The sequence below is a fragment of the Dendrobates tinctorius genome, unplaced genomic scaffold (genome assembly GCF_039654945.1).
Source record: "Dendrobates tinctorius isolate UK_male_01 unplaced genomic scaffold, ASM3965494v1 ptg000162l, whole genome shotgun sequence".
Taxonomy (NCBI): domain Eukaryota; kingdom Metazoa; phylum Chordata; class Amphibia; order Anura; family Dendrobatidae; genus Dendrobates; species Dendrobates tinctorius.
Genome location: NW_027361829.1, coordinates 73,710,355 through 73,734,393, shown reverse-complemented (window position 1 = coordinate 73,734,393; position 24,039 = coordinate 73,710,355). Strand labels below are relative to the sequence as shown.

The 24,039-nt window shown below is 43.5% G+C and overlaps 1 protein-coding gene across 1 annotated transcript in view; it reads right to left on the bottom strand.

Moving 5' to 3' along the window:
• The window catches only part of LOC141052558 (transmembrane channel-like protein 2), a 362,090-nt gene extending 339,274 nt beyond the window's left edge, over nt 1-22,816 (bottom strand). The window contains exons 1-2 of the mRNA XM_073549810.1: nt 22,771-22,816; nt 20,812-20,859 (exon numbers count right to left, since the gene is read on the bottom strand). Coding sequence (XP_073405911.1) covers nt 20,812-20,859; nt 22,771-22,816 — 94 coding nt within the window. The remainder of the gene's footprint in view (nt 1-20,811; nt 20,860-22,770) is intronic.
• Between the last annotated feature and the right edge of the window lie 1,223 nt (nt 22,817-24,039).

Sequence of the window (24,039 nt, the reverse complement as noted above, 5' to 3'; positions counted from 1 at the left end):
TCAAAAAACATAGGAAGGACTAATAACAATTAATCAAATTTGCATAGCTTTATTGAAGCTGATGATGATACATTTCAAAACAAGACCGTTTTTTTAATCAGGAACACCAAGCATAATGTCTGCCTGATGGTAGGTAGAATTCACATTGGAACTATTAGTCTTTGCTTACCGTGTCCTAATTACTGGACAGGCTCAACTTCTTTTCTTTGTCAGCTGCACAGCACAGATGAGGGCCAGAAAGAGCATGTGCTCCAGTGGATGGCAAGATCTGCACCAAGTGGCCTCTCCTCTTCCTGCACCTTAAGATCACACACAGTACGGTACTCAGAAGTGGCACCCCAATACCCTTGTTTCCTCCCCCTTCACAACTCTCCAGCCGCCCAACTGACTGTGGGGAACCTCAAATGGGTGAGTCTGCAGAGCCGTTTGCACATTCTATTCCATGGGCAACAGAGGTCTGCTCCAAAGATTCACAGACTCAAGAGGAGCAAAACATCTGCACCAATGGGCAAAATGTTTTTCAGCTGGATATGGGGTCAGACGAAGCAGAATCCATACCATCATCACCAGATGTTAACCTCCAGGGGTGAAGGTGATCCTGATGAGACTCAGATATCAGAGGCGCACGCAGACTGTACTGTGCTTTTAGGGCAGCAAAAGGAGGAAGGTGACTCTCAGGAGGACGAGTGGGATGACAGTGAGGTTGTAGATCCCACTTGGTGTGAGCCCAGAGGCAGCTGAGTAGCTCATCAGAGGAGGTGGAGGAGGAAGAAGACGAGTAGGTTACTTTGCGGCTTCCACAAACACAATGAGTGATGCAACCTTGAAAAGCATTGGCCTACATCCTCAGCCACAACTCTGGCTGTGGCAAGCAGCGGTTACAGGTCTGCAGTTCACAGGGGCAGCAATGAATGGCTAGCTTGGCCCTTTTCTGACTATTACATGCATGAACCAGCACATGCGTAATCAACATGCGTTAGACTGGGAATCTTACTGCGTTAAAATGCAGCCTAGTGGGCCTCGCCAACCACCGGCCACCCCATCAACTGCATCTGCTGCTTCTTCCTTCTCCATCACTATGGTAAGTGTTCTCACACAGGTCTCTGGTCGCAGCAACTCCACTTGTTTACTTGCTACAGTTGGGGTGAGTGAGAGCCCATCAGCTGTTACGTAAGTCGACATATAGATAGAAGACTTCTGGCACAGGAATCCTTTTTCAATAAAAATTCTTTTATTTAGACATCTTCAGGAATAATAAGCAACATCATGGGGACCCCCAATAGGCCTGACGCTGTTTGGACCCAGTAAAAACAGTCCTTCCTCAAAAGCATACAAATATACAGTGAACAGTTCCTTATATCTATCATAAAGCACATGTAATTAATTAGAAAGGACTACCTCCCCAATTAACCCCATATTGACCAGAGGGAAATTAGTCCTTCAGATACATGAAATTACAATGTCATGAAAATACATTTTATAATAAGTATATATATATTTAACACATGCGTACGTTGTATGAAGACATTTCATATGAATAGGATTAGTTGAAAACCTGTTTTTGCAAATTAGCATAGCGGAGCTTATATTCAAACAAAAAAACAAGAAAAACAAAACCCACATGTTGAAAAAAAATAAAAACACATCGATATTTTTAACCCGAATGATAATGATACACAAAACATTCATCATATGCACAAAAGACAGTAAGATGTTAGCTGAATTCTACAAAGATACGGCAGAGCAACCTAATAAAAATATAGAAGATCACTTTTATAATTAAGGCCTTCTGGAGAACATGCGTTCAAAGCCAACATCCAATATGCCTCCTGACAACAGAGTGCACGTTCCCAGTCACCTCCTCTGATTGATTTAGTTACTCTCTCAATTCCTTTAGGGTAAGTGCACACGTTGCGGATTGTGCTACGGATTTTTTTGTGCGGATTTGGCTAAATCTGCAGGTAAATCCGCAGGTCAAAAGACCTGCATTTTATCTGTGGATTAGCCTGCAGTTTGACACCTGTACAATGGAGCAGGTGTGAAACCGCTGCAGATTCCGCACAAAGAAGTGACATGCTGCAGATTGAAAACCACAGCAAATCCGCACGGAAAAATCTGCAGCATGTGCACTGCGTTTTTCACTTTCCATAGAAAATAAAGGTACTGTACAGAAACTGCTGCGGATCCGCAGGGCTAAAAACGCTGCGGATCCGCAGCAGAATCCGCAACGTGTGCACACACCCTTAAACTTCGTAAATTGCCTTTGTGTGGTTTCCAAAAAAGTCTAGATAACCCTGAAATATTTCTAAGACTTGCAGCAGTTCCAGGATTTGCGGCAGTAATGTGCTCGCTTATCCTTTTCTTAAGACTCCTTGCAGTACAGCATATATAATATTTACTAGCTGAAGAGCCCGGCGTTGCCTGGGCATAGTAACCAACTGTGGTTAGTTATAACAAATTATAATGATTATATTGCACATAAAAACATTTCACATCATATATTCAACACTACAGATTTGCAACACAAATTAACTAAACGATTACCGAAGTATTGATAGTATTTTATTTTTAACTCATTCAAGAGCCTTTTGATAAACAACATTTTTGGTTTTTCCTTTCGGTGCAAAGATGAACAGATTTTTGGCAGTTCCAACTCTTGAACAGACCACGTAAAGTTGACCATGAGAAAAACATGGAGATTGCAAATCGATCCCTACTACTTTCAAGGACTGTCCCTGAGCATTGTTAATGGACATTGCAAATAGCAGTTGAACTGGAAACTGGAGGCATTTAAAATCAAAAAACAAATCAGATGGAATAAGTGGAATTCTTGGAATGAAAATGTCCTCTCCTTTGCACATCCTGTTTCTGAGCTGTGTATCTAACCCTATCCTGTATGATAATGTATGCTGAGCTGTGTACCTAATCCTTTCCTGTGTGATACTTTCTGCTGAGCTGTGTATCTAACCCTATCGTGTGTTACTGACTGCTCAGCCGTGTATCTAATCCTATCCAGTGTGATACTGACTGCTGAGCAGTGTATCTAATTCTATCCTGTGTGATACCATCTGCTGAGCCGTGTATCTAACCCTATCCTGTGTGATACTGACTGCTCAGCCGTGTATCTAATCCTATCCTGTGTGATACTGACTGCTGAGCCGTGTATCTAATCCTGTTCTGTTTGAACTGGAAACTGGAGGCGTTTAAAATCAAAAAACAAATCAGATGGAATGAGTGGAATTCTTGGAATGAAAATGTCCTGTCCTTTGGCACATCCTGTTTCTGAGCTGTGTATCTAACCCTATCCTGTGTGATACTGTCTGCTGAGCTGTGTACCTAATCCTCTCCTGTATGATACTTTCTGCTGAGCTGTGAATCTAATCCTATTGTGTGTTACTGACTGCCCAGCCGTGTATCTAATCCTATACTGTGTGATACCGTCTGCTGAGCCGTGTATCTAACCCTATCCTGTGTGATACTGACAGCTGAGCCGTGTACCTAATCCTTTCATGTGTGTTACTGACTGCTCAGCCGTGTATGTAATCCTATCCTGTGTGATACTGACTGCTGAGCCATGTATCTAATCCTATCCTGTGTGATACTGGGCTCCCCCTGCAGTCTGTGTTAGAGGGTGGTCTGTGTTGGCATGGTAATAAATTGTGTTATTTCTAGCTTTACAGAAGGACGATAACACCATAGAAATGATAAGAATAATAGGCAAAATTGTTTGGTGAAATGGAATGCGCGGGGTTAAAATTTCACTTCACAACATAGCCTATGACGCTCTCGGGTTCCAGACGTGTGACTGCGCAAAATTTTGTGGCTGTAGCTGCAACGGTGCACATGCCAATCCCGGACATCCACACATACATACACTTTTTCTCCATTATGTACCTAGGGGCAAAATTTTTTGGTGAATTGGAACGCGCAGGGTTAAAATTTTGCCACATAGGCGATGGTGCAGATGCCAATCCCGGACATACACACATACATACATACAAACATACACACACACACATTGAGCTTTATATATTAGATTGCATGCCACACTCGTTGCCATATAGACAGCGTGCGTGGTATTGCAGTTAATATAGGTTTTAATCTTATATTCCTTTAAAGTGGTATTGTTAACATATTTATCAGTCCTGTCTATATACTGACACAATCCGCAGGTTCTCTCACCCCTCTTAAAACACCCAGTATATGTTAACCAGGTAGGTTTATGAGAACTGGAAGTATATAGCGATGGAGACAGATAATGCCCCAGATTTTTTGCTTTTCTTGGGACACAGCTATGTCCTGCTGAAAGAATTTTAGACAAACCAGGATCTTGATATTACATTGGCAAATGTTTATGTATTAACTTAACAATAGCCTTATAATTTGAACTATACAAGATTGAGAAAGTAGGAACATTTATTTTGCTTTTATTACCATTACTATTGCCATTGGTTTCAGACAACAGAGAATTTCTAGATCTCATGTCAGCTTTTTTAACATCATCCATTTTTTATAACCTCTTTTGCAAAGTCTGTTTTTAATTACTTCACTTTCCTGACTGTATAATGAAGCATTAGAACATACTCTCTTGGCATGTATAAACTTACCTAATGGGAGATTTTGTATGACATGCGGCGCGTGGCAACTATCCGCATGCAGAATTGCGTTGCCACTTGTTGCCTTTCTGAACAGGGATGTATGGATAACTCCCAAGGAGCTATCACCCATAAGTGTAATATCAAGATATGTAGCAATAGTGCCATGCATCTGATGTGTGAACATTATATTCATGCTGTTATTATTGATATAGTCAACAAAGTCAGGAAAAGAGGCTGGGGAAGACTCACTGACAGAACCGCACCATATAAGGATAACATCGTCGATAAATCTCCCCCACCATAAAACCCTGTCAATGAAAGGGTTACACACTGTGTGGATGTATTTTTTCTCCCAAAAGGACATGTATAAATTTGCCAATGAGAGCACAAATTTCTTCCCCATTGGACATCCCCAAATTTGCGAATGGGCTATATATAAAAAAGACTTTGATTAGGGAATCTGATAAGTCGACTCAAACAAAGTGTGTTTTTAGGGAGTGCCTAAAACTGTAAGTTGTGGTTAGTCCTAGCGGAGAAGAATTGAGTTATCTAGGTAGGAGATTGAACAGAGCTGACCAAAGACCAGATCAAGGGTGTTTGTGGTGCCCCTGAGGGTTCAGTTGCCACAGAGGTACTGCACCTCCTCCTGAGTTGTGGTACCCCACCATTCAGGTAGGGTGGAGACACCTGACCACACACCAACACCTGCATCCCACACAACACAGCAGTTTAGCAAAGCACCCTTTGGTGGCTCCCTGCTTGGAACACGAAGCATGCTGGGAGGTGGGTGGACTTGAGTTGGCACATAAGCGCTGAAGAGTTTAGGATTTAGTCAGTCTGACAGAGTCAGTGGAAGAGTGGAGATCCTCTGAGTGGGATGGCTGAAGGAAGTGCTGCAGCCGACCTCAGCTGGCACAGGAAAGGAACATTGATGGAAAGCCTGACTCTTTCCATAAGAAGGAAGGATAAGTACGAAACGTAAGGAGAGGAGGACTAAGGATTAGGGTTAAAGCAGAGCCCTTCCCAAGTTCACACCGCAAGGCCGGGGCCCGGTCCCCGAGGTTGTATGGATACTAATGGTCCTGCGACAGACACCGGAGGAATAGAAGTTGTCACCACTTTATTCCCATACAAGACTTGGGGGCACAACAGTAATGTGAGTGAGCCGGGACTAGGTAGTAAGGAGTCCCCGAAGCAGGCTACAGCTTTCTGCTGTACAAATAGAGTTCATAGGAACATCTGACAGGAGGAACTCCAGTGTAACTCAGTACTGTGAGTACTTCAGTATAGGCGCAAAAGGGAGACGTTCAGAAAAGGCACATATGTTGGCGGAGTGTTGGAAGGGAGCACTTCATCTTGCCTGGAGGTTGGCTGAGCCCCTGACCCGGAGGACACGGCATGGATGCGGGCACCTGTATGCACAACAGACTGTGAGTAAAGCTTTGGAACTACATGCCCTGGTGTCCTCCGCTTATTCCTGCGCCAATCCATTCAGCACCATTACATCTTTGTGCCGAACACTGCACCATCCACGTCTCCCCTCACCGTCACTTCATCTACTCTGCCCTGGGACTACAGCCCTACCTGTGGAGGGCCACACCATCATTGCTGCACTGCACCATCTGTCCCAGAGGATCTGCTTGCAGTGTCGGCTTAACATCTCCCTTGACAAACACCACAGGTGGCGTCATGAATCATTCACTCACAAACTTTATTCCATCACTTCATCCCTTTTACATGGGCGCCCAGGGCCACGGACTGGGTCACCGCTGCTGTGACATTCCCCTCTGAGAGACCGGCCCGGTACTGAGTACCCCACAGCCCTGGGAGGGAGACCTAACTTAGCGTCATGAACAGGATGATGACACCCGGTGCCACCGGGTTCTGTGTGCCTGAGTTTTATTGGACTTAAACATTGCTGAAAATGTGCAGAATAACCAAATTAATAGACTGTAAAATGGACTCTCAAAATGGCCGCCGGCACGGTGAAGAAGGGCGTGACAACATGGGTGGTCCTAAGAAAAGACCGCAAACTGTCCTGGGCCTCCCCAGCCTGAACTTCTATGCAACTGCAACATGGCCCACCCCCCGAAGGGTTCGGATACTGGCCTGGTATGGAGGAGTAGGAAGAAGATGCTGCCCCCAGAAGGAGGAGCGAGAACCGGTGGCGGGAAAAGAGCCCAGGAAGGAGGAAGAATGCCAGAGCGCCATGATGGAAGAAGGACGGAGGCCAGGAGAACGCAATGGAGAAAAACCACTCGCTCCTAAGCAGCCCCTGTGGGGCATACGGCCGCTGCGATATCATCTACAGCGCCCACCTCCACCTCCAAGCTGATGCTGCCACTGGATGCGGCCTGCCAGGAGGAGGTATATGAGAGTTCCGGAGCAAGTGGCAGAGAAAGGGCTGAGGCCCTACTTGGACTTTGCTCCGCTGTGCAGGTTCATCCCGGAGGCTTTGGCAGGCGCCGATCCGGCAACAGCTTTGACTCAGCTACCGGCCGCTCATCAGGCAGCCCTGGAGGTTGTGGCGGTCATCATCTGCCCCCTTGTGTCTGCGCAAGAGCCCGAACATCACCGGGAATCACCAGGTAGGATCACTGCCCCTGCCATGATCCTAGTGTTGGGGACTGCTCCTATGGACAGAAATGGACCCGTGATTTCTTGGATATCGAGCAGCAGCACCCAAATTGCGCCATGCCAGCAACAACAGGCAGCAGCACTGCTAACTGTGGTACCACCTGAAACTGGGGAACAACATCCACTGGTACCAGCTGCAACCCCTGCAGAATCATTGGCAGTAGAGATACCACCAGCAGCAGCTGAAATCCTATCCTCACAGGCAGCAGTTACTCCCGTTGCCATTCCATCTACACAGGCAGATACCAACCTCACTTCCTGGGAGAAGGATTACCTGCAATTTGTGGACAATCGGCAAGAAGAGGATGTCCTTCGGTTCTCCCCTGGAAGCAGCCCAAGCGACCCGCTTCCACCACCCCAGGAGGGGACCATCTCTAAGCATTAATAACTAACTGTTACCCAGGAGGGTATAGGCACCATTATGCCTTTTCCTTTTTGTTTTGTTTTTCATGTTGTTTTTCTTTTGATTCCAGTTTACCCAATTTCTTAGGCAGCCTTTTATATTTGAACTGTGGAGATCATGGACAATGAATGATCCAGAACTGTCCTGTAAATAGTTGTACCTCTTAAGGTGCCTTCTCTTGCTTTTACATAGACCTGCTTTAATAGGGACATTTCAAGACATCTTGGCTGGATCAACGTCTACTTTACATAATTGCACTTAATAATAATGTTTAGCATTTTGATAGAAAAAGTAAATAGTGGTAGTGTTTAATAAAGAAGTAGAACAGATTTTATATAGGAATAGTGAATGTTTTACAGAGTTTAGACTCATGTTAATGTATGAATAAAGATGAAAAATTTGAATGTTGATTTGAAAATGCAGGTGACGAACCAGGCATCGGCGGTTGACACCTAAGGTCTAGAAGTAATAGTAAAAAGGTGAAAGAAATGTGTTAATGATAATACTTGAACTGGTAGTGAGTTTACTGCCAATAGTACTTTAACTAGGTACTATATTTCGACATAGATAGTTAGTTAAATTGTTTGCAACGTTTAAGAGTCAGTGCCTCCCACAATGGGAAGTTTAGATAAGTATTGTTTATTAAGCATTCAAAAATTTTTGTGTATGTTCCTGATTTTTGTCTAACTTTGTTTCACTTGCAGCCCGCGAACCTGCTGTGTTCAATGGGGGGGTATGTGGTGCCCCTGAGGGTTCAGTCGCCACAGAGGTACTGCACCTCCTCCTGAGGTGTGGTACCCCACCATTCAGGTAGGGTGGATACACCTGACCATACACCAACACCTGCATCCCACACAACACAGTAGTGCAGCAAAGCACCCTTTGGTGGCTCCCTGCTTGGAACACGAAGCATGCTGGGAGGTGGGTGGAGTTGAGTTGGCACAAAAGAGCGGGAAGAGTTTAGGATTTAGTCAGTCTGACAGAGTCAGTGGAAGAGTGAAGATCCCCTGAGTGGGATGGATAAAGGAAGTGCTGCAGCTGACCTCAGTGACCTGGGTCCGCTGGCACAGGAAAGGAACATTGATGGGAAGCCTGACTCTCTCCATAAGAAGGAAGGATTAGTACGGAACGTAAGTAGAGGAGGACTAAGGATTAGGGTTAAAGCAGAGCCCTTCCCAAGTTCACACCGCAAAGCCGGGGCCCGGTCCCCGAGGTTGTATGGATACTAATGGTCCTGCGACAGACACCGGAGGAATAGAAGTTGTCACCACTTTATTCCCACACAAGACTTGGGGGCACAACAGTAACGTGAGTGAGCCGGGACTAGGTAGTAAGGAGTCCCCGAAGCAGGCTACAGCTGTCTGCCGCACAAGTAGAGTTCATAGGAACATCTGACAGGAGGAACTCCAGTGTAACTCAGTACTGTGAGTACTTCAGTATAGGTGCAAAAGGGAGACGTTCAGAAAAGGCACATATGTTGGCGGAGTGTTGGAAGGGAGCACTTCATCTTGCCTGGAGGTTGGCTGAGCCCCTGACCCGGAGGACACGGCACGGATGCGGGCACCTGTATGCACAACAGACTGTGAGTAAAGCTTTGGAACTACATGCCCTGGTGTCCTCCGCTTATTCCTGTGCCAATCCATTCAGCACCATTACATATTTGTGCCTAACACTGCACCATCCACCTCTCCCCTCATCGTCACTTCACCTACTCTACCCTGGGACTACAGCCCTACCTGTGGAGGGCCACACCATCATTTGTGCACTGCACCATCTGTCCCAGAGGATCTGCTTGCAGCGTCAGCTTAACATCTCCCTTGCCGAACACCACAGGTGGCATCACGAATCATTCACTCACAAACTTTATTCCATCACTTCATCCCTTTTACATGGACACCCAGGGCCACGGACAGGGTCACCGCTGCTGTGACATTCCCCTCTGAGAGACCGGCCCGGTACCGAGTACCCCACAGCCCTGGGAGGGCGACCCATGTTACTGTCTTTGTGTCTCAGAGGTTGAAAGCTGTGAAAGGCCAAGAAAAGTGGTTAGAGATAGAAGTTGGGATGCAGATGGAGAGGTGACGCTGTTTATGGGGATGTTGAAGTCTCCAAGGATAAGGACCGTCAATTCTAGGTACATGAAGTGTGGCAACCAGGCAGAAAAGTGGTCAAGAAAGTTGGTGGGTGAGCCTGGGGGATGGTATATGACTGCTACTCTGAGTGAGAGAAGATGGAAGAGCCTGGTGGCATGGACCTTAAAAGAAGAATGGTGTCCAATTGTCCTGTATTTAATTAAAAAAAAGGATTGGAGGTGGCAGCAAGTAGTGTTGGGTTATTATGGAGTTAGCAGTGATCATTCGGGGTATATACACATATTCTATGCATTGTAATCCGGAGGTGTATAAGTCTTACGCTCACTGTTAGTTCTCAGATAACTAATTATTGGGAACAGTCTATGGCCTCCTCGGTTGATCATTGCCCAATCGTGTAATTGCCTGGACAATAGGGGGCAGCTGAGAGCTCTTCACTCCAAAGATTAAGTGGGTGGTTCTGTGTGACTCCCGGCCGGTGATCTCTGTGATAATTAGATGAAATTCTTGACAAATTGGTTGATAAATCCAATCTGTTGGCCACAGAAATGCAGCCTTTCTGACTGGTGGATGCAGATGGTTTCTGAAAGCTGATGGCCATCACAGTCCCCTTGTACCAGTTGCCAGCTTCCATTACTTCTCAAAGAAAGGTGTGCTTGCACTACACCAGCATGTCTCAGACAATATCATCCTTGAAAAAATCAGTGTCTGGCAAGGTGTATTTCAACACTTACACATGGATGAGCAAATATGGCCAGGGGCATTACATCTTACTGTCTTGGCACTGAGTGACTTTGGTGGCTGTGGGGACAGATGAGGAAGGGGCTGCTCCACAAGTCTTGGAATCCCCAAGGCTTGCAGGCTACTTGAGGATGGAGAACTAAACCACTACACACCATAAGATGGAAAATGAAACTACTAAACACCTAGGAATGTAGAACTAAACCACTACACACCAGAAGCTGGAGAACTAAACTACTAGACAAAAGGGGTTGGAGAACTAAACTAATTTGCACCAGGGGATGGATAACTAAACCACTATATACCAAGGGATGGTATACTAAAACACTAGACACCAAGGTGTCACTAGATAGCAAATCTTAGAATCTTAGAATCCCCAAGGCGTGCGGGACAAACCTCTGTATCTATCACTTCCTCCACTCCTTCTTCCTCCTCCACATCCTGTAAGGCCTCCACCTGCAACCTCAACCTCTCCCTTAATTAGATATGCTTTCAAACAGTGCAGAGAGAATCCCCCCACCTCCGTACTGCACAGACAGAGCGCACCTCAATCAGGCAGTGTTTAAATTAAAATGCCTTAGATATAGCAGTCACACTGCTCAAGAGTTGTGGACAGCTATGGCTGTCTCTACTGAACCTGGAGTCAGGGAAGGCCATGTGTGATAACTGTGCGAACACCTGGTGGTGGACCTAACTGGGGCAACCTCACACAAGCATCTTGCATGGCTCACATCCTTAACTTGGTTGTATAGCAATTTCTACGCCACTGTCCCAGCTTGGATGCAGTGCTGAAGAAAGAACAATCATTGTGTGCTCATTTCTGGTGTCTACACCCTGCATGTCGTCGACTTGCATGCATGGCTACATAAGTCTTTTGGGCTACCATTTAACTGATTGAGATGCGCAGTGCTGACATAGTAAAATTCCTCTCTGCCCATGTTGCAGTGACTGTGGCAGCAGCGACGACCACTGGTAAAAGATGACATTTTGCAAAGTCTGGCACACGCAGGATGAATGTATGAAGTATGAATGTGTAGCAAACCACGCTTGTGGAGTGGGCACAGATGAAGTACCTCTGTGCACTGCTGCACAGTTTGAAATTGGCTATTGAGATGGTTAGTGATGATGCAGCAGTCACTATTCCAGTCATCTACATGCTGGAGCACTCTTTGAATAGTCTGTGGGAGGAGGTAGTGGTCCCAGAGGAAGAGGCGGAAGCAGAGGAAGATGCAAAAGTGATAACGATATCTCTATGTTTTGGACTGTCATCGCACAGGCAGGTGCCATTAGAGGATGGATTACAGTGATCGAGGGGGGTTCATGGTACCAAGCAAACTATTAGTGAAGGTGCAGAAGCCGAGGAACAAATGGAGGAGGATGAGGCGTAAGAGGTGATGGGTGCACAATAATAAGGAGATGAAGAGGATAATGATCCTCTCTCTGTTGTCTATTGTTGTCCAGAGGGGATGAAGGAAGCAACCATCACACCATGTACTTGGACCTCATGGAAGTGCACGATACATGAACGACTTCTTGCTGCACTATCTGCAACATGCTTGTTGGTCATATTGTTAGAATTAGAAATAGTTCTGACTATTGGGTTGCCACTCTGTTAGGTCCATGGTATAAGAGTAAATTTTGCCAGTTGCTTCACCCCAGTTGCTGAAGTGGAACCACGGGACGGGAGCACGGACAACAGGACGGAGCAGGGTTCAGAAGACAGGACCGGAGTAGGACTGCGGGACTAGTCCACGGACAGCAGGACTGAGCAGGGACACGGAAGACAGGGCCAGAGTGGGACTGCGGGACTGGACCATGAACAGCAGGACGAAGCAGGGCACAGCAGACAGGACCAGAGTAGGACTGCGGGAGACAAGCGTGGAAAGGTGAGATGCAGGGATAGCAGAACAGAGGGCCTAATGTGTGGTTATAACACAAAGATCAGGTGCCTCCATTACAGGAGGGCGGCCTGATATATCCCTGACTGGCCTCCTATTTCCCTGACCCGGAAGCACCGCCGGATCACAAGAGACAGGAGAGAGGAGCAGCCACGGCCTACGGCGCATGCGCATAGCATGCAGAGATGCCGTCGGCCACCGACCTGTCAGAAGAGGATGCCACAGCTGCCAGGCGGTGAGGGGCTGTGGCGCGGGAGCGGAGGCTGGGTGAGTATGCAGCGGCATGACAATGTGCATCGCAGTTATAGACTTCCATCCCCAGGAACATCAAGTTATCAAAGCAAAAACATTAACAGCAGTGTAAGTGGTAGAGTCAGCATGGTGGCTTATTGGTTACCACTGCAGCCTTGCAGCACTGGGGTCCTGGGTTCAAACCCCACCAAGACCAACATCTGTTCTCCCTGTGTTTGCATGCGCTTCCTCCGAGTACTCCGGTTTCCTCCCACACTCCAAAGAAAAACTGTTAGGAAATTTAGATTGTGAGCTCCAATGGAGACAGTGCCAAATGTCTGTGAAGCACTGTGTAATTAATTGGTGCTATATAAGTGAGCAAAATAAAGAATAAAAAGTAAGCAATTTCTGAGTCATTTCACACATTTTTTAGACCACCTGGTGCATCAGCAGAACAGAGTACAAGTATAGCACATAGTGAACAACTGGAGAAGATGGTGAAGGTGTATCTTGAGCTCAATATCAATGCCATCAGGGGGGTTTGGACCCTTTTGCATTTTGGTCTTCAAAAATGGAAGAATGACCTAAATTTGCCTGTCACGCCTTGGACGTTTTGCCATACACGGCAGCCAGCGTTCAGATCATGTGTTCAGCGCTGCTGCTGGTGTGCTCACGGACACATCCGGCAGTCCCCTGAAAGTGTAGACCGCTTAACTTTCATAAAGATGAACAAATCATGGATTTCCAATTACTTTTGCATCCCAGTCGCAATCTGAACAGACTAGGCGATGGTGTCATTTTTAGTGTGCTGCACTGATCTAGCGTTATTGCAGTCTGTGACACCTTTGTCATAGCTTCTGTGCCTGGTGTTGCTACTGGTGCTGATGTTACTAACAATTTTATGAAATGTGAAGACTCCAAGTTGGGATCTCCATCTGGTGAGCTTCCTGTAGTGAACAGGGTGTCAGAGCCCCATTATATTATTGTTACTGTGGGGAAATTGATAATGTCTGCAATGCGCTGTGGAATTAATGGTGCTATATAAGTGAGTAAAATAAATATAAAAAATAAAATAAATTGATGCCACTTTACTGGTGTCTGTCCCTAATTTTTGGACATATTTTAAGTCCAAGTTGGGTCTTCTTCATTTGTGTTGCCTCATTTTGACTGGGGTCTCAGACCACCAGGCCTACAGCTGTCACTCATCCACCTGTTACTGATCAATATTTAAGCTAGAAATGCTGGTCCAAGCCCTGTCCCAGGCCCTGTCCCATGCTCAAATTTGTGGCCTGCTGGCTGAACCACACAATTATAAAAGGATTTATATACTGAAATGTAACCTGCTTTTTGGAGCAAAATATTTTCATGCAGAAATGTGGTCTTCCTTTAGGCCCACGGTATTGGCACAAAGAATTTATCATTTCAAATGTGAACTCCTGGCTGTCAAAAAATATTACTAGCAAAAATAATTATTTTTCGTAGAAATGTGGACTTGTTTCAGGAACATGCTATTAGCACAAACCATTTGTATTTTCAAATGTGGACTCATGCCTAGTCATACCAGCACCAGATGAAATGTGGCCTTGTTTCTGGACCACGCTATTAGCACAATCATTTATATTTTCAAATGTGGACTCCTGCCTGGACAAAAATATTGCCAGCGCAAAATATTTTTTTGCAGAAATGTGACCTTCTTTCTGGAGAACTTTATTACAACAAACAATTTAAATTCTGAAAAGTGGCCTCCTGGACAGAGCAAAAATATGAGCACAAAATTATTAGATACTGAAATGTGGCCTGCTTTCTGGAGCATAGTATTAGAACAAACAATTTAGATTCTCAAATGTTGCCTCCTGAATGAAGCAAAAATATGAGCAAAAAATGATGATATGCTGAAATGTGGCCTTGTTTCAGGAACATGCTATTAGCACAAACAATATATATTTTTAAATGTGGACTCCTGCCGTGCCAAATATATTACAAGCAAAAAATATTTTTATGTAGAAATGTGGCCTTGTTTCAGGAACATGCTACGAGCACAAACAATTTGTATTTTCAAATGTGCACTCGTGCCTGACCAAATATATTGCCAGCACCAAATATTTTTATGCAGAAATGTGTCCTTGTTTCAGGACCACGGTATTAGCACAAATAATTTATATTTTCAAATGTAGACTCCTGCTTGGCCTGTGGCCTGCTTTCCAGAGCATGCAATTAGAACAAACAATTTAGATTTTCAAATGTAGACTCCTGGCTCAAGCACTGTCACAGGTATGTCAGAGGCTGCAGACCGTCACTCTGCATCTGCCTGCAAAATTTCTCAGCAGTGTATTTTGCAGACTTCTTCCTATGCCTTTTGACTTTAGGACCCAGTGGCAACCTTTCCCCAGCACTAGATGATACACCTGCTGCTGCTGGAAGCTGCGGCTGATATTGCTATTGCCATTTTGCTGTTGAGGCTTAAAGCTTTAGCAGTCAGCTATCTTCCTCCTTAGTGTTGCTGGAGGAAGTCTGTATTTCTCTCTTAGTCTACTCAAGCTAAGTGCTACCCCTTGTTTGTGTATCCTGTAAGCGGGTACAGAAACTCTGCTCATTGTGTATATTTGTATAATTGTGTATAGATGGTTTATTTGCAATAATGTGTACAGAATCTGCCATGTAGATAAGTATATAATTAGGGAAAGTATAGTGTACAAAGTTTGGTCACTAGATAGGGTATTATAGGTGTACTTAGTGTAAGCATACATGTAAATGCTTAACCATAGGAGTGGTTAGCTGGGTTTAAGGCAGGGATAGTTTCTGGTAAAGTCAGTGAGGGATAGGAAGCCCGCAGTGCTCGGGTGGGCTAAATTCCCGAGCTACTCAGCGCCCCGCAATGTTCAAGGGGGAACCCAGCCATCCAAAGTCAGTGGGACAGCATAGACACAGCAAGGGCAAAGACAGCATCTACAGGAACTTGGGACAGAGGAGAAGTCACAGTAGCATCACATGGCAGGTCACTTGCCATGTGGCAGGTCATTGCTTGGGCTGATGCCCTCAGAACTGGGGTGAAACGGCTGAGGGAACACCCATATGCAGTGAGGCTGACCAGGGAGGATGCTGAGGAGCCGCTGGAAACAGTTCGACCCAGGAACATACAGTGTGACAGGGAGACGAGTGCAGGGAAAGATGAAGTAATGTGTAATGTGCAAGCTGTTGAAAATGTTGTAACGGATCTGGATTTGCTGCGAAATCATGAAAGTAAAGCTCTACATTATGAGTTTTGCCTGGACTGTGTCTCTGTTTATTCAGAAGCGGCCGGAGGTGACCCTAAAGGATGGAGTGCAGACCCTGATGACGCAGGGGATAAAAAGGCAAGTAAGCTGCCAGGGTAATGTGATATTCATGTGTTGGGAGGCCAGGGCACACAAAACCTGATGCACTCAGCCACGACTACGGCCCTGGCCGACCTCTACAATCCCATCTGTCATTAGGAGTAGTGAGGATTGACTAGCGCCCATCCTGTCCTTCCCGATGCAGGGCTTATCAAGAGGGTAAGGCAGGGATTAGGTATGCTGCTCAGCGATAGGTGCGGAACCTATATAGTGACGATAGGGCAGACAAGGTGATGCTAGATCTGTCTAAGGGTTTCAACTCCTCCCTTCCCTAGTGTTTGGTTCCCTTTCCCTTATTTCTTCGTGGTGCTCTTAGCCTTTCCTACACTGTGCATGACAAGCACAATATTAGCTGCACAAAAGAGTTATAAACTGAAATGTTCTCTGGTGTCTCTGGACTACACAATTAGCAAAAATTATTGATCTGCTGGAAAGTCGAATTCATAGCCACACAAGATCCTATGTATCTGAACTAGTTGACTGATAATCAACCGCCTACCTAACTATCTGACTATCCAGTTGCAGCAGCAGAAGCAGCCTCTCTGCGCCGCTACACTGACAAAATGGTGCCAAAACCACATGTTCCCACTTTAAAGTATATGGAGAGGTACATGCATGTGACTTTGGCAGCCAATGACACAAGCCTTTGTGTCTGGACGTTGTGAATGGTTTAAATGAGCGTCGGACTGTTATTTTTATTTTTTTTCCTTAATTTAATGTGCTGGAATATCCACACATTAAGTTAACAAGAAACAATTAAGAATAACAGTCTGCCGCTCTTCTAACCTCTTTCCACCCCCTCCGCTCATCAAACACATCCCCGTGCTCATCATACAGCACCACTATCCTAGCCAAACTGATAGGGTTGGCGGATTGCACTAAATAAAATTAATTAATAAAGTGCAATTGCAACCCGGGGTCCACCGTGCAGAGATGTTAACCTGCTACTAGTGTGAACAAATGATGGATAAAAAAGTAGCGAACGAACTGCATTAAAACCACACAGAGTGAACGGGACGAAGAGTACCAAGCTCAACTAACCACCGAGCAGCACTGAAAATATAAGTACCCAACTCAGTTAACCACTGAGAGGCAAAGAAAAAATAAGTACCCAACTCAGCTAACCACCGAGAGGCACAGAAAATATAAGAGCACCAAGCTCAGCTAACCACCAAGCGGCACTAAAAATATTAAATACCAAGCTCAGCAGACCAAGGAGCGGCACCGAAAATATAAGTACCCAACTCAGCTAACCACCTAGCGGCACTGAAATATGAGAAGTGTGCAATACCCTGTTAAACCCACAGGGAATAACCACGTGGGTTGAGCTTGCCCGTCAACTGACCCGTGTTAACTGCACATGTGGCCGAGACAGGTGCTATGTCAAGCAGAAAGGCAAAACTTACACTACCTATTTGAAGCTGATCGGTGCTAACCACACAAAAGCATACAGGCAGAGCGGTAGAGTATCCACCCACACACACCAAAACACAAATGGTCATCTGCTGGTGTAGGTCTACTGTGATTTATCAAGGCCAAAGTCAGCACAGCCATCTACCAGGAAACTTTAAAGCACTTCATTCTTCCATCTGCCGACAAGCTTATTGGAGATGGAAATTTCATTCTCCAGCAGGAATTGCCACTTGTCCACACTGCCAAAAGTACCAATTCTTGGTTTAAAAACAACAGTATCACTGTGCTTGATTGGCCAGCAAACTCGTCTGACCTTAACCCCATAGAGAATCTATGGGCTATTGTCAAGAAGAAGATGAGAGACACCAGACCAAACAATGCAGATGAGCTGAAGGCTGCTATCAAAGCAACCTGTACTTCCATAACAGCTCAGCAGTAATTGATGCCAAAGGAGCCTTCACCAAGTATTGAGTGCATTTACTGAACATACAAATCCGTAGGCCAACATTTCGGATTTTAAAATAATTTTTCAAGCTAGTGCTATAAAGTGAATACATACCAAAAAAGATTAATAATCACCGCGATAATAGGAAAAGAGGGGTCGAATACTAACACTACTGATGCCCCTTGACAGGCAACCAATCGGTTACTGTGAACAACCGATATCAAAAAGTGAATATCAGAATTTAGGAGTGCACTTAATGTCAAATGGTTACTCAGTACTCAGTATGTGATAATCCTGGGATGTTAAGCCATTATTGTAGAACTATTAGATTGGTAAAGCGGCACTTACTTGTGCTTCCTTATGCTGTGAAATTTTGTGGGTTCTCCGATGGCAAACTAGCACAAAGATGTGACTGTGGTGAGGTGCATGAGGGGCGGGGCTTTGCGTGATGTCACGAGATGGGGCGGGTGCGTGAAGGGATAAAAAAACAACATGTTTCGAAGGATAAGCTCCTTCTTCATCAGGCCCTCGTGAAGAAGGAGAGTATCCTTCAAAACATGTTGCACCTCTCCCTCTCATGCACGTCGCCACAGTCTCGGCGGTGCTTCCGGCCGGAACACGTCGGCAGCTGCTATCTACACGCCAGCTTTTTTCCGTGCACCTCTGCTCCTCAGGAGGGTCACTACCACGGGAAAATGCTCCCATAGCCATCAACTCTTAGTAGATTGTTACTTTGCTATCGGAGAACCCACAGAATTTCACAGCATAATGAAGCACAAGTAAGTTCCACTTTACCAATCAACTTTCCTCTTGGTGTTATATAGTATTCTAATTTACTGAGATACTGACTTTTAGGTTTTCATTGGCTGTAAGTCACAATCATCAACATTAACAGAAATAAACACTTGAAATAGATCACTCTGTAATGACTCTATATAATATGAGTTTATCTTTTTGTATTGAAGAACTGAAATAAATTAACTTTTTGATGATATTCTAATTTTGTGACATGCACCTGTATTTATTTGTCTAATATTGTGGTCTATTCTGTCTATCACAAAGATTAATGCTGATATTCTGCAAAGTCACTTTTTGACAGGTTTAAGTTTTGCTGAACCACTTAGGATCTTCCTTTAAATCTAGGACACTGTTCATACAACAAATTGCTTCTGTCATATACTGGCTAAATACTTACATTCAGTTTACTCTATCTATACCCTATGATATTATATGAATATTAGTTTTTTATGACTGTGCAACTATATGGTATACTTGATGGAAATTGTTTACAATGTATATGTCATTTGCCATCAGCCCTTGCAATGATTGATTTGATTTTGGGGAATCCTATATACCACTGGTGATGATGCACTCATTTGACACCTCTCCTGTTTTTAGATTTATTTTATATTTGTAGTTCTCAATAAACAAAATGTTAAAAAAATGTGTATGCTTTATGATTACATTTTTGTTTGGATATAATATTATTGGAATTGCGTACTATAGTTGACTGCTCCATTTTGGATACCTGGGTTTGTAGATAGTTGTGAGCTCAAACATTCACTACTGTACATACTAAAACTAACAATTAAGTCTTACTATCTTGCAATAGAACTGTTATCCTGTTGTGGCCATAAGATCCTTATAAAATACTCAAGTATTAAGTGAATAATAAATAAAATTTAAAAGGTTTGGGCACAAAAATTGGCTGCTGATACAGGAGCATGTGACCAGACCTGTCCATCAGTCTCCTCTAATAGAAAAGCAGCTTTCTTGTTTGAGGAGATATACAACTGGAGGAGGCTGATGGACAAGTCTGGTCACATGCGCCTCCACCAGCAGTCTTTTTACAAACCAAAGTGTGGTTATAATTTATAAAGGAATCTGGACCAAGAAGAGTGAGTGACTAATCTTTTTAAGTTTTGCTGCATTTGACTTTTTGGTGTCCACTTGCCATTATTTTATATCATCCCACACCTGAACTATTCACAATTAGGCCCCTTTCACACTTCAGTTTTTTTGTATCAGTCGCAATCCGTTGGCTCGACGAATCGACGGATCTGTAGCAGAATGTGAAAAACGGATGAGTCACATCCGTTTTTTCATCCGTTGCTTCCGTTTTTTGATGGATCCGTTTTTTAAAAGCGCCCAATGGGAGGCTCCCAAATGTTATTGCCTACTGGAAACCATATACAGTGTTTTTACACCCCATCTTTGACAGGTTGTAGAGCAATTGGCGAAAATGGAGCTGTGATTGCGAATATTGTGAAGATCCATGTGGATTTTACTTTTGAGGTGAATCGTTCGGAAGTGATTGTTCTTTAAAAGAAGAGACAAAGACAGCGAGTCATGTGTCTGCGCCGGCGTAGTTTTTGGATCCACCCAATCACAGCACAGACACTTGTCTGCTATTTTCTTTTTTCCCCTTAGTAGGATCTTTATAACTTAATGGGTTCTTCTCATCTCTTGTACAGAAGTGCACTGCCACAGCAAGCAGAAAACAAGGAATCAGGGAAGCACTAAGCTCATAAATAAGAAGATTGCTAAAATGACAGTTGGCCAAGTGGAAGAGCGCAGTTGGAGGTGCAGGTGCTCTGACTCTGGCCCACTTGGGAGCTAACAGCTAACTTGAGCAATCCTGGCAACTTCTGGTCGGAGCTGACAAGTCTATTTGCAAAAGAGCAGCAGCATGGGTTAGCAACACAGGCAACAAGAAGTAGACAACAAAATTAAAAATCTCTATGTTCTTGAGAATGGAGATGATGTTAAACAAAAATTGAAATGTAAAGTGTCTTCTTTTTACAAGCTCTTTGCAATTTTGCCCATGAAAGAACATGAGGCAACCCTTTAAATAAGCATATTTCAATTATTACAATCTTTGTATTAATTCTTTATTATATCAGTGTGCATTATGTGCTCTTTCATACATTTGAAGAACACCAAGGGAAGAACAGTCACACAATTTCTCTTTGAATACTCACCATCAGTATCTGAATCAGTATCCAAATGTCCATCAATTTCAATGCCAGCTGCCAAAAAAGATGAAAAGCATGTAAATATTATGTCTCTTTTGTGCTTGTAAAAGCTTTTCAGTCTCTGTTCCTTTCATTTGTAATTCTACGGATCTCTCTTTTAATGTTTATAGGCATTCTATAATTATAAGTCAGACATAACAAAGCATAACGGAGCATTAACCATGTTCTAACTGAATGACAATCAACACTCTGAATTTATGTCCCTAAATATGTGTATCTGGGCCCCAGCTGAGACATCTACAGTCAGATTTTCAGTTCTATAATATACAATGTGTACTGATCATCTTCTAAAATATTTTTATCAAATACAATTTTGGATAGTCTTAATTATGTGATATTTGATTATTTTCCTCAATAAAAAATGACAAAGCCTAATATTTTTGACTCATTTTATTCTCTTTCCCTATTTTTAGGACTCATGTGAAAATCTGATTTAGTTTTAGGTCAAACTTATGCAGAAATATGAAAAATTCAGAATAGTTCAAACTTTGAAGCACAACTGAGTACTATAATGTAATTCATGGCTATATAAAAGAAAAGTGTAAAGATTGCTATGCTGATTTAAAAAAAAGAAAAATTACTTTTCTATGACACCCAAAATCCAAATATGGTACTGAATTTCCATTTATTTCTACTAAAACTTTGGAATATATAAATGTTTGGATATAGAACTTTAGGTGGTAAATGAATATAGATTAATATGCAAATTGATGACTAGAACTCTAGTGCCACCTATTGGAAGTAGCAATCCTAAAAGTCAATGTCGACCCTTTAACGAGCCTTGTCACATGACTAAGGAGAAAAGCCAATCCAGAATTTCAATTTGCAGACACCGTGTTTTGGGGTACTGCCCCTCGTCAGTGCAAAGTGTGAGATCTGGTTTAGCTGTGTCTGACCGATATCCAATAAATATTGTTTCTCCTTGCGGAGATTGGCATGCTAAGAATGCCAATATACAGGGTGGGCCATTTATATGGATACACCTGGGTGGGCCATGCTAAGAATGCCAATATACAGGGTGGGCCATTTATATGGATACACCTGGGTGGGCCATGTATACACCTAAATAAAATGGGAATGGTTGGAGATATCAACTTCCTGTTTGTGGCACATTAGTATATGAGAGAGGGAAAACTTTTCAAGATGGGTGGTGACCATGGTGGCCATTTTGAAGTTGGCCATTATGGATCCAACTTTTTAAATGGCCCACCCAGGTGTATCCATATAAATGGCCCACTCTGTAGATTAATAGCCACTCACACGTATTGGCCCTGAGTTATCAAAGCTGTTACACTAGAAAATTGTTTAAAAAAGGTTTGAAAAGTTGCAATATTTTTGTACAAAACAAGGCTGTGCAAATATTTTTCTGCTTTTAGCATTTCAGCGCCATTTTCATCCAACTCCGTCAAAGTGGGTAACGCTCGTTTGGGATGTGAGTGTGATGAGGCATGGCTACCTCTCTTTGTAAAATCCATGGCGAGCTGTGGCATGACTGGAGAAAGATTTGTGATGAGTTGCACACGGTGGCGCACACCACTTTGTGCCTCACTTGATTCATTTAGAGGTGTGTACCTCTAAAATTGTCCCCTCCTCCTCATCAAGACCAGCATGAAAAACACCATTCTTGATGAATCAGAGTCATTGTCTCCTTCCCTCTTGATGGTGGATTATTAGCCCTTGAGGTCCTCTGTCCCTATGTCAGTCACTCTTTTAGTCATGTTTCTTGTACTTATTTTCTACTTTATGTCTTTATGCCTTAAACTGTTTGCATTCTTTTCATATATACAATGCCATGGAATAAAATAAATAAATAATACGTGAAATACATATGGACATTCACATGCACTAAGTATCTGAATTGAATACCACATACAGAAGTACAGCAAACAATTCTTCTGTACTCACCATCCTCCATTATAATCGCTAATCGACTCTTCTTTTTCTTCCCCATGACTAATGTCTCAGGACGTCTTCTGATTCACCCTATACAAACGGTCTGTTTCTCCACCAACTGTGGTTAAAATAATTGGATTTCCTTAGTGTTTTGTTGGCAAAGCATATTACAACTTTCTCTTTCTCAGTCTGGTTCCTGCACTCAGCCGCAGCCTCATATATCTACTGATCTTCTTTTCAGTGCAACCTGTGCTGCACCTGGGCTATTAGATTACATAGGATATCACTTAAACATGAAGGAAAAGACTGGAGATCAGATGGAGGAATGCAGAATTCATGACTTTTGTCTTTGACTATAATCTAAAATTCTCTGGTATCACTATACTAATAAACCACAGATAAGGAATAGGGTGACAAGAACAGATTTACTAGCACAGAACATTATATGTAGTGATACCTTGAGATTATTAGCTGTCTACACTCATGTCTATAATTAATGTTAATTGCATTTCTCCATGGTTAATATGCAATGCAAGATTTATTTCCTTTATTTTGTACTTACACTAATGTTCAAAAGTTTGGGGTCACCCAGACAATTTTGTGTTTTCCATGAAAACTTATACTTTTATTAATCAAATGAGTTGCCAAATGAATTTAAAATCTAGTCAAGACATTGACAAGGTTCGAAAAAAAGATTTTTATTTGTAATAATAATTTTCTCCTTCAAACTTTGCTTTCGTCAAAGAATGCGCACTTTGCAGCAATTACAGCATTGCAGACCTTTGGCATTCTAGCATTTAATTTGCTGAGGTAATCTGGAGACATTTCACCCCATGCTACCAGAAGCCCCTCCCAAAAGTTGGTTTGGCTTGATGGACACTTTTTGCTTACCATACGGTCAAGCTGCTCCCACAACAGCTCAATGGGGTCAAGAGCTGCTGACTGTGCTGGCCACTCCATTACATATAGAATACCAGCTGCCTGCTTCTTCTCTAAATAGTTCTTGCATAATTTGGAGGTGTGCTTTGGGTCATTGTCGTGTTGTAGGATGAAACTGGCTCCAACCAAGCGCTGTCCACAGAATATAACATGGCATTGCAAAATGGAGTAATAGCCTTCCTTATTCAAAATCCATTTTACCTTGTACAAATCTCCCACTTTATCAGCACCAAAGCAACTCCAGACCATCACATTACCTCCACCATGCTTGAAAGATGGCATCAGGCTCTCTTCCAGCATCTTTTCAGTTGTTCTGCATCTCATAAATGTTCTTCTGTGTGA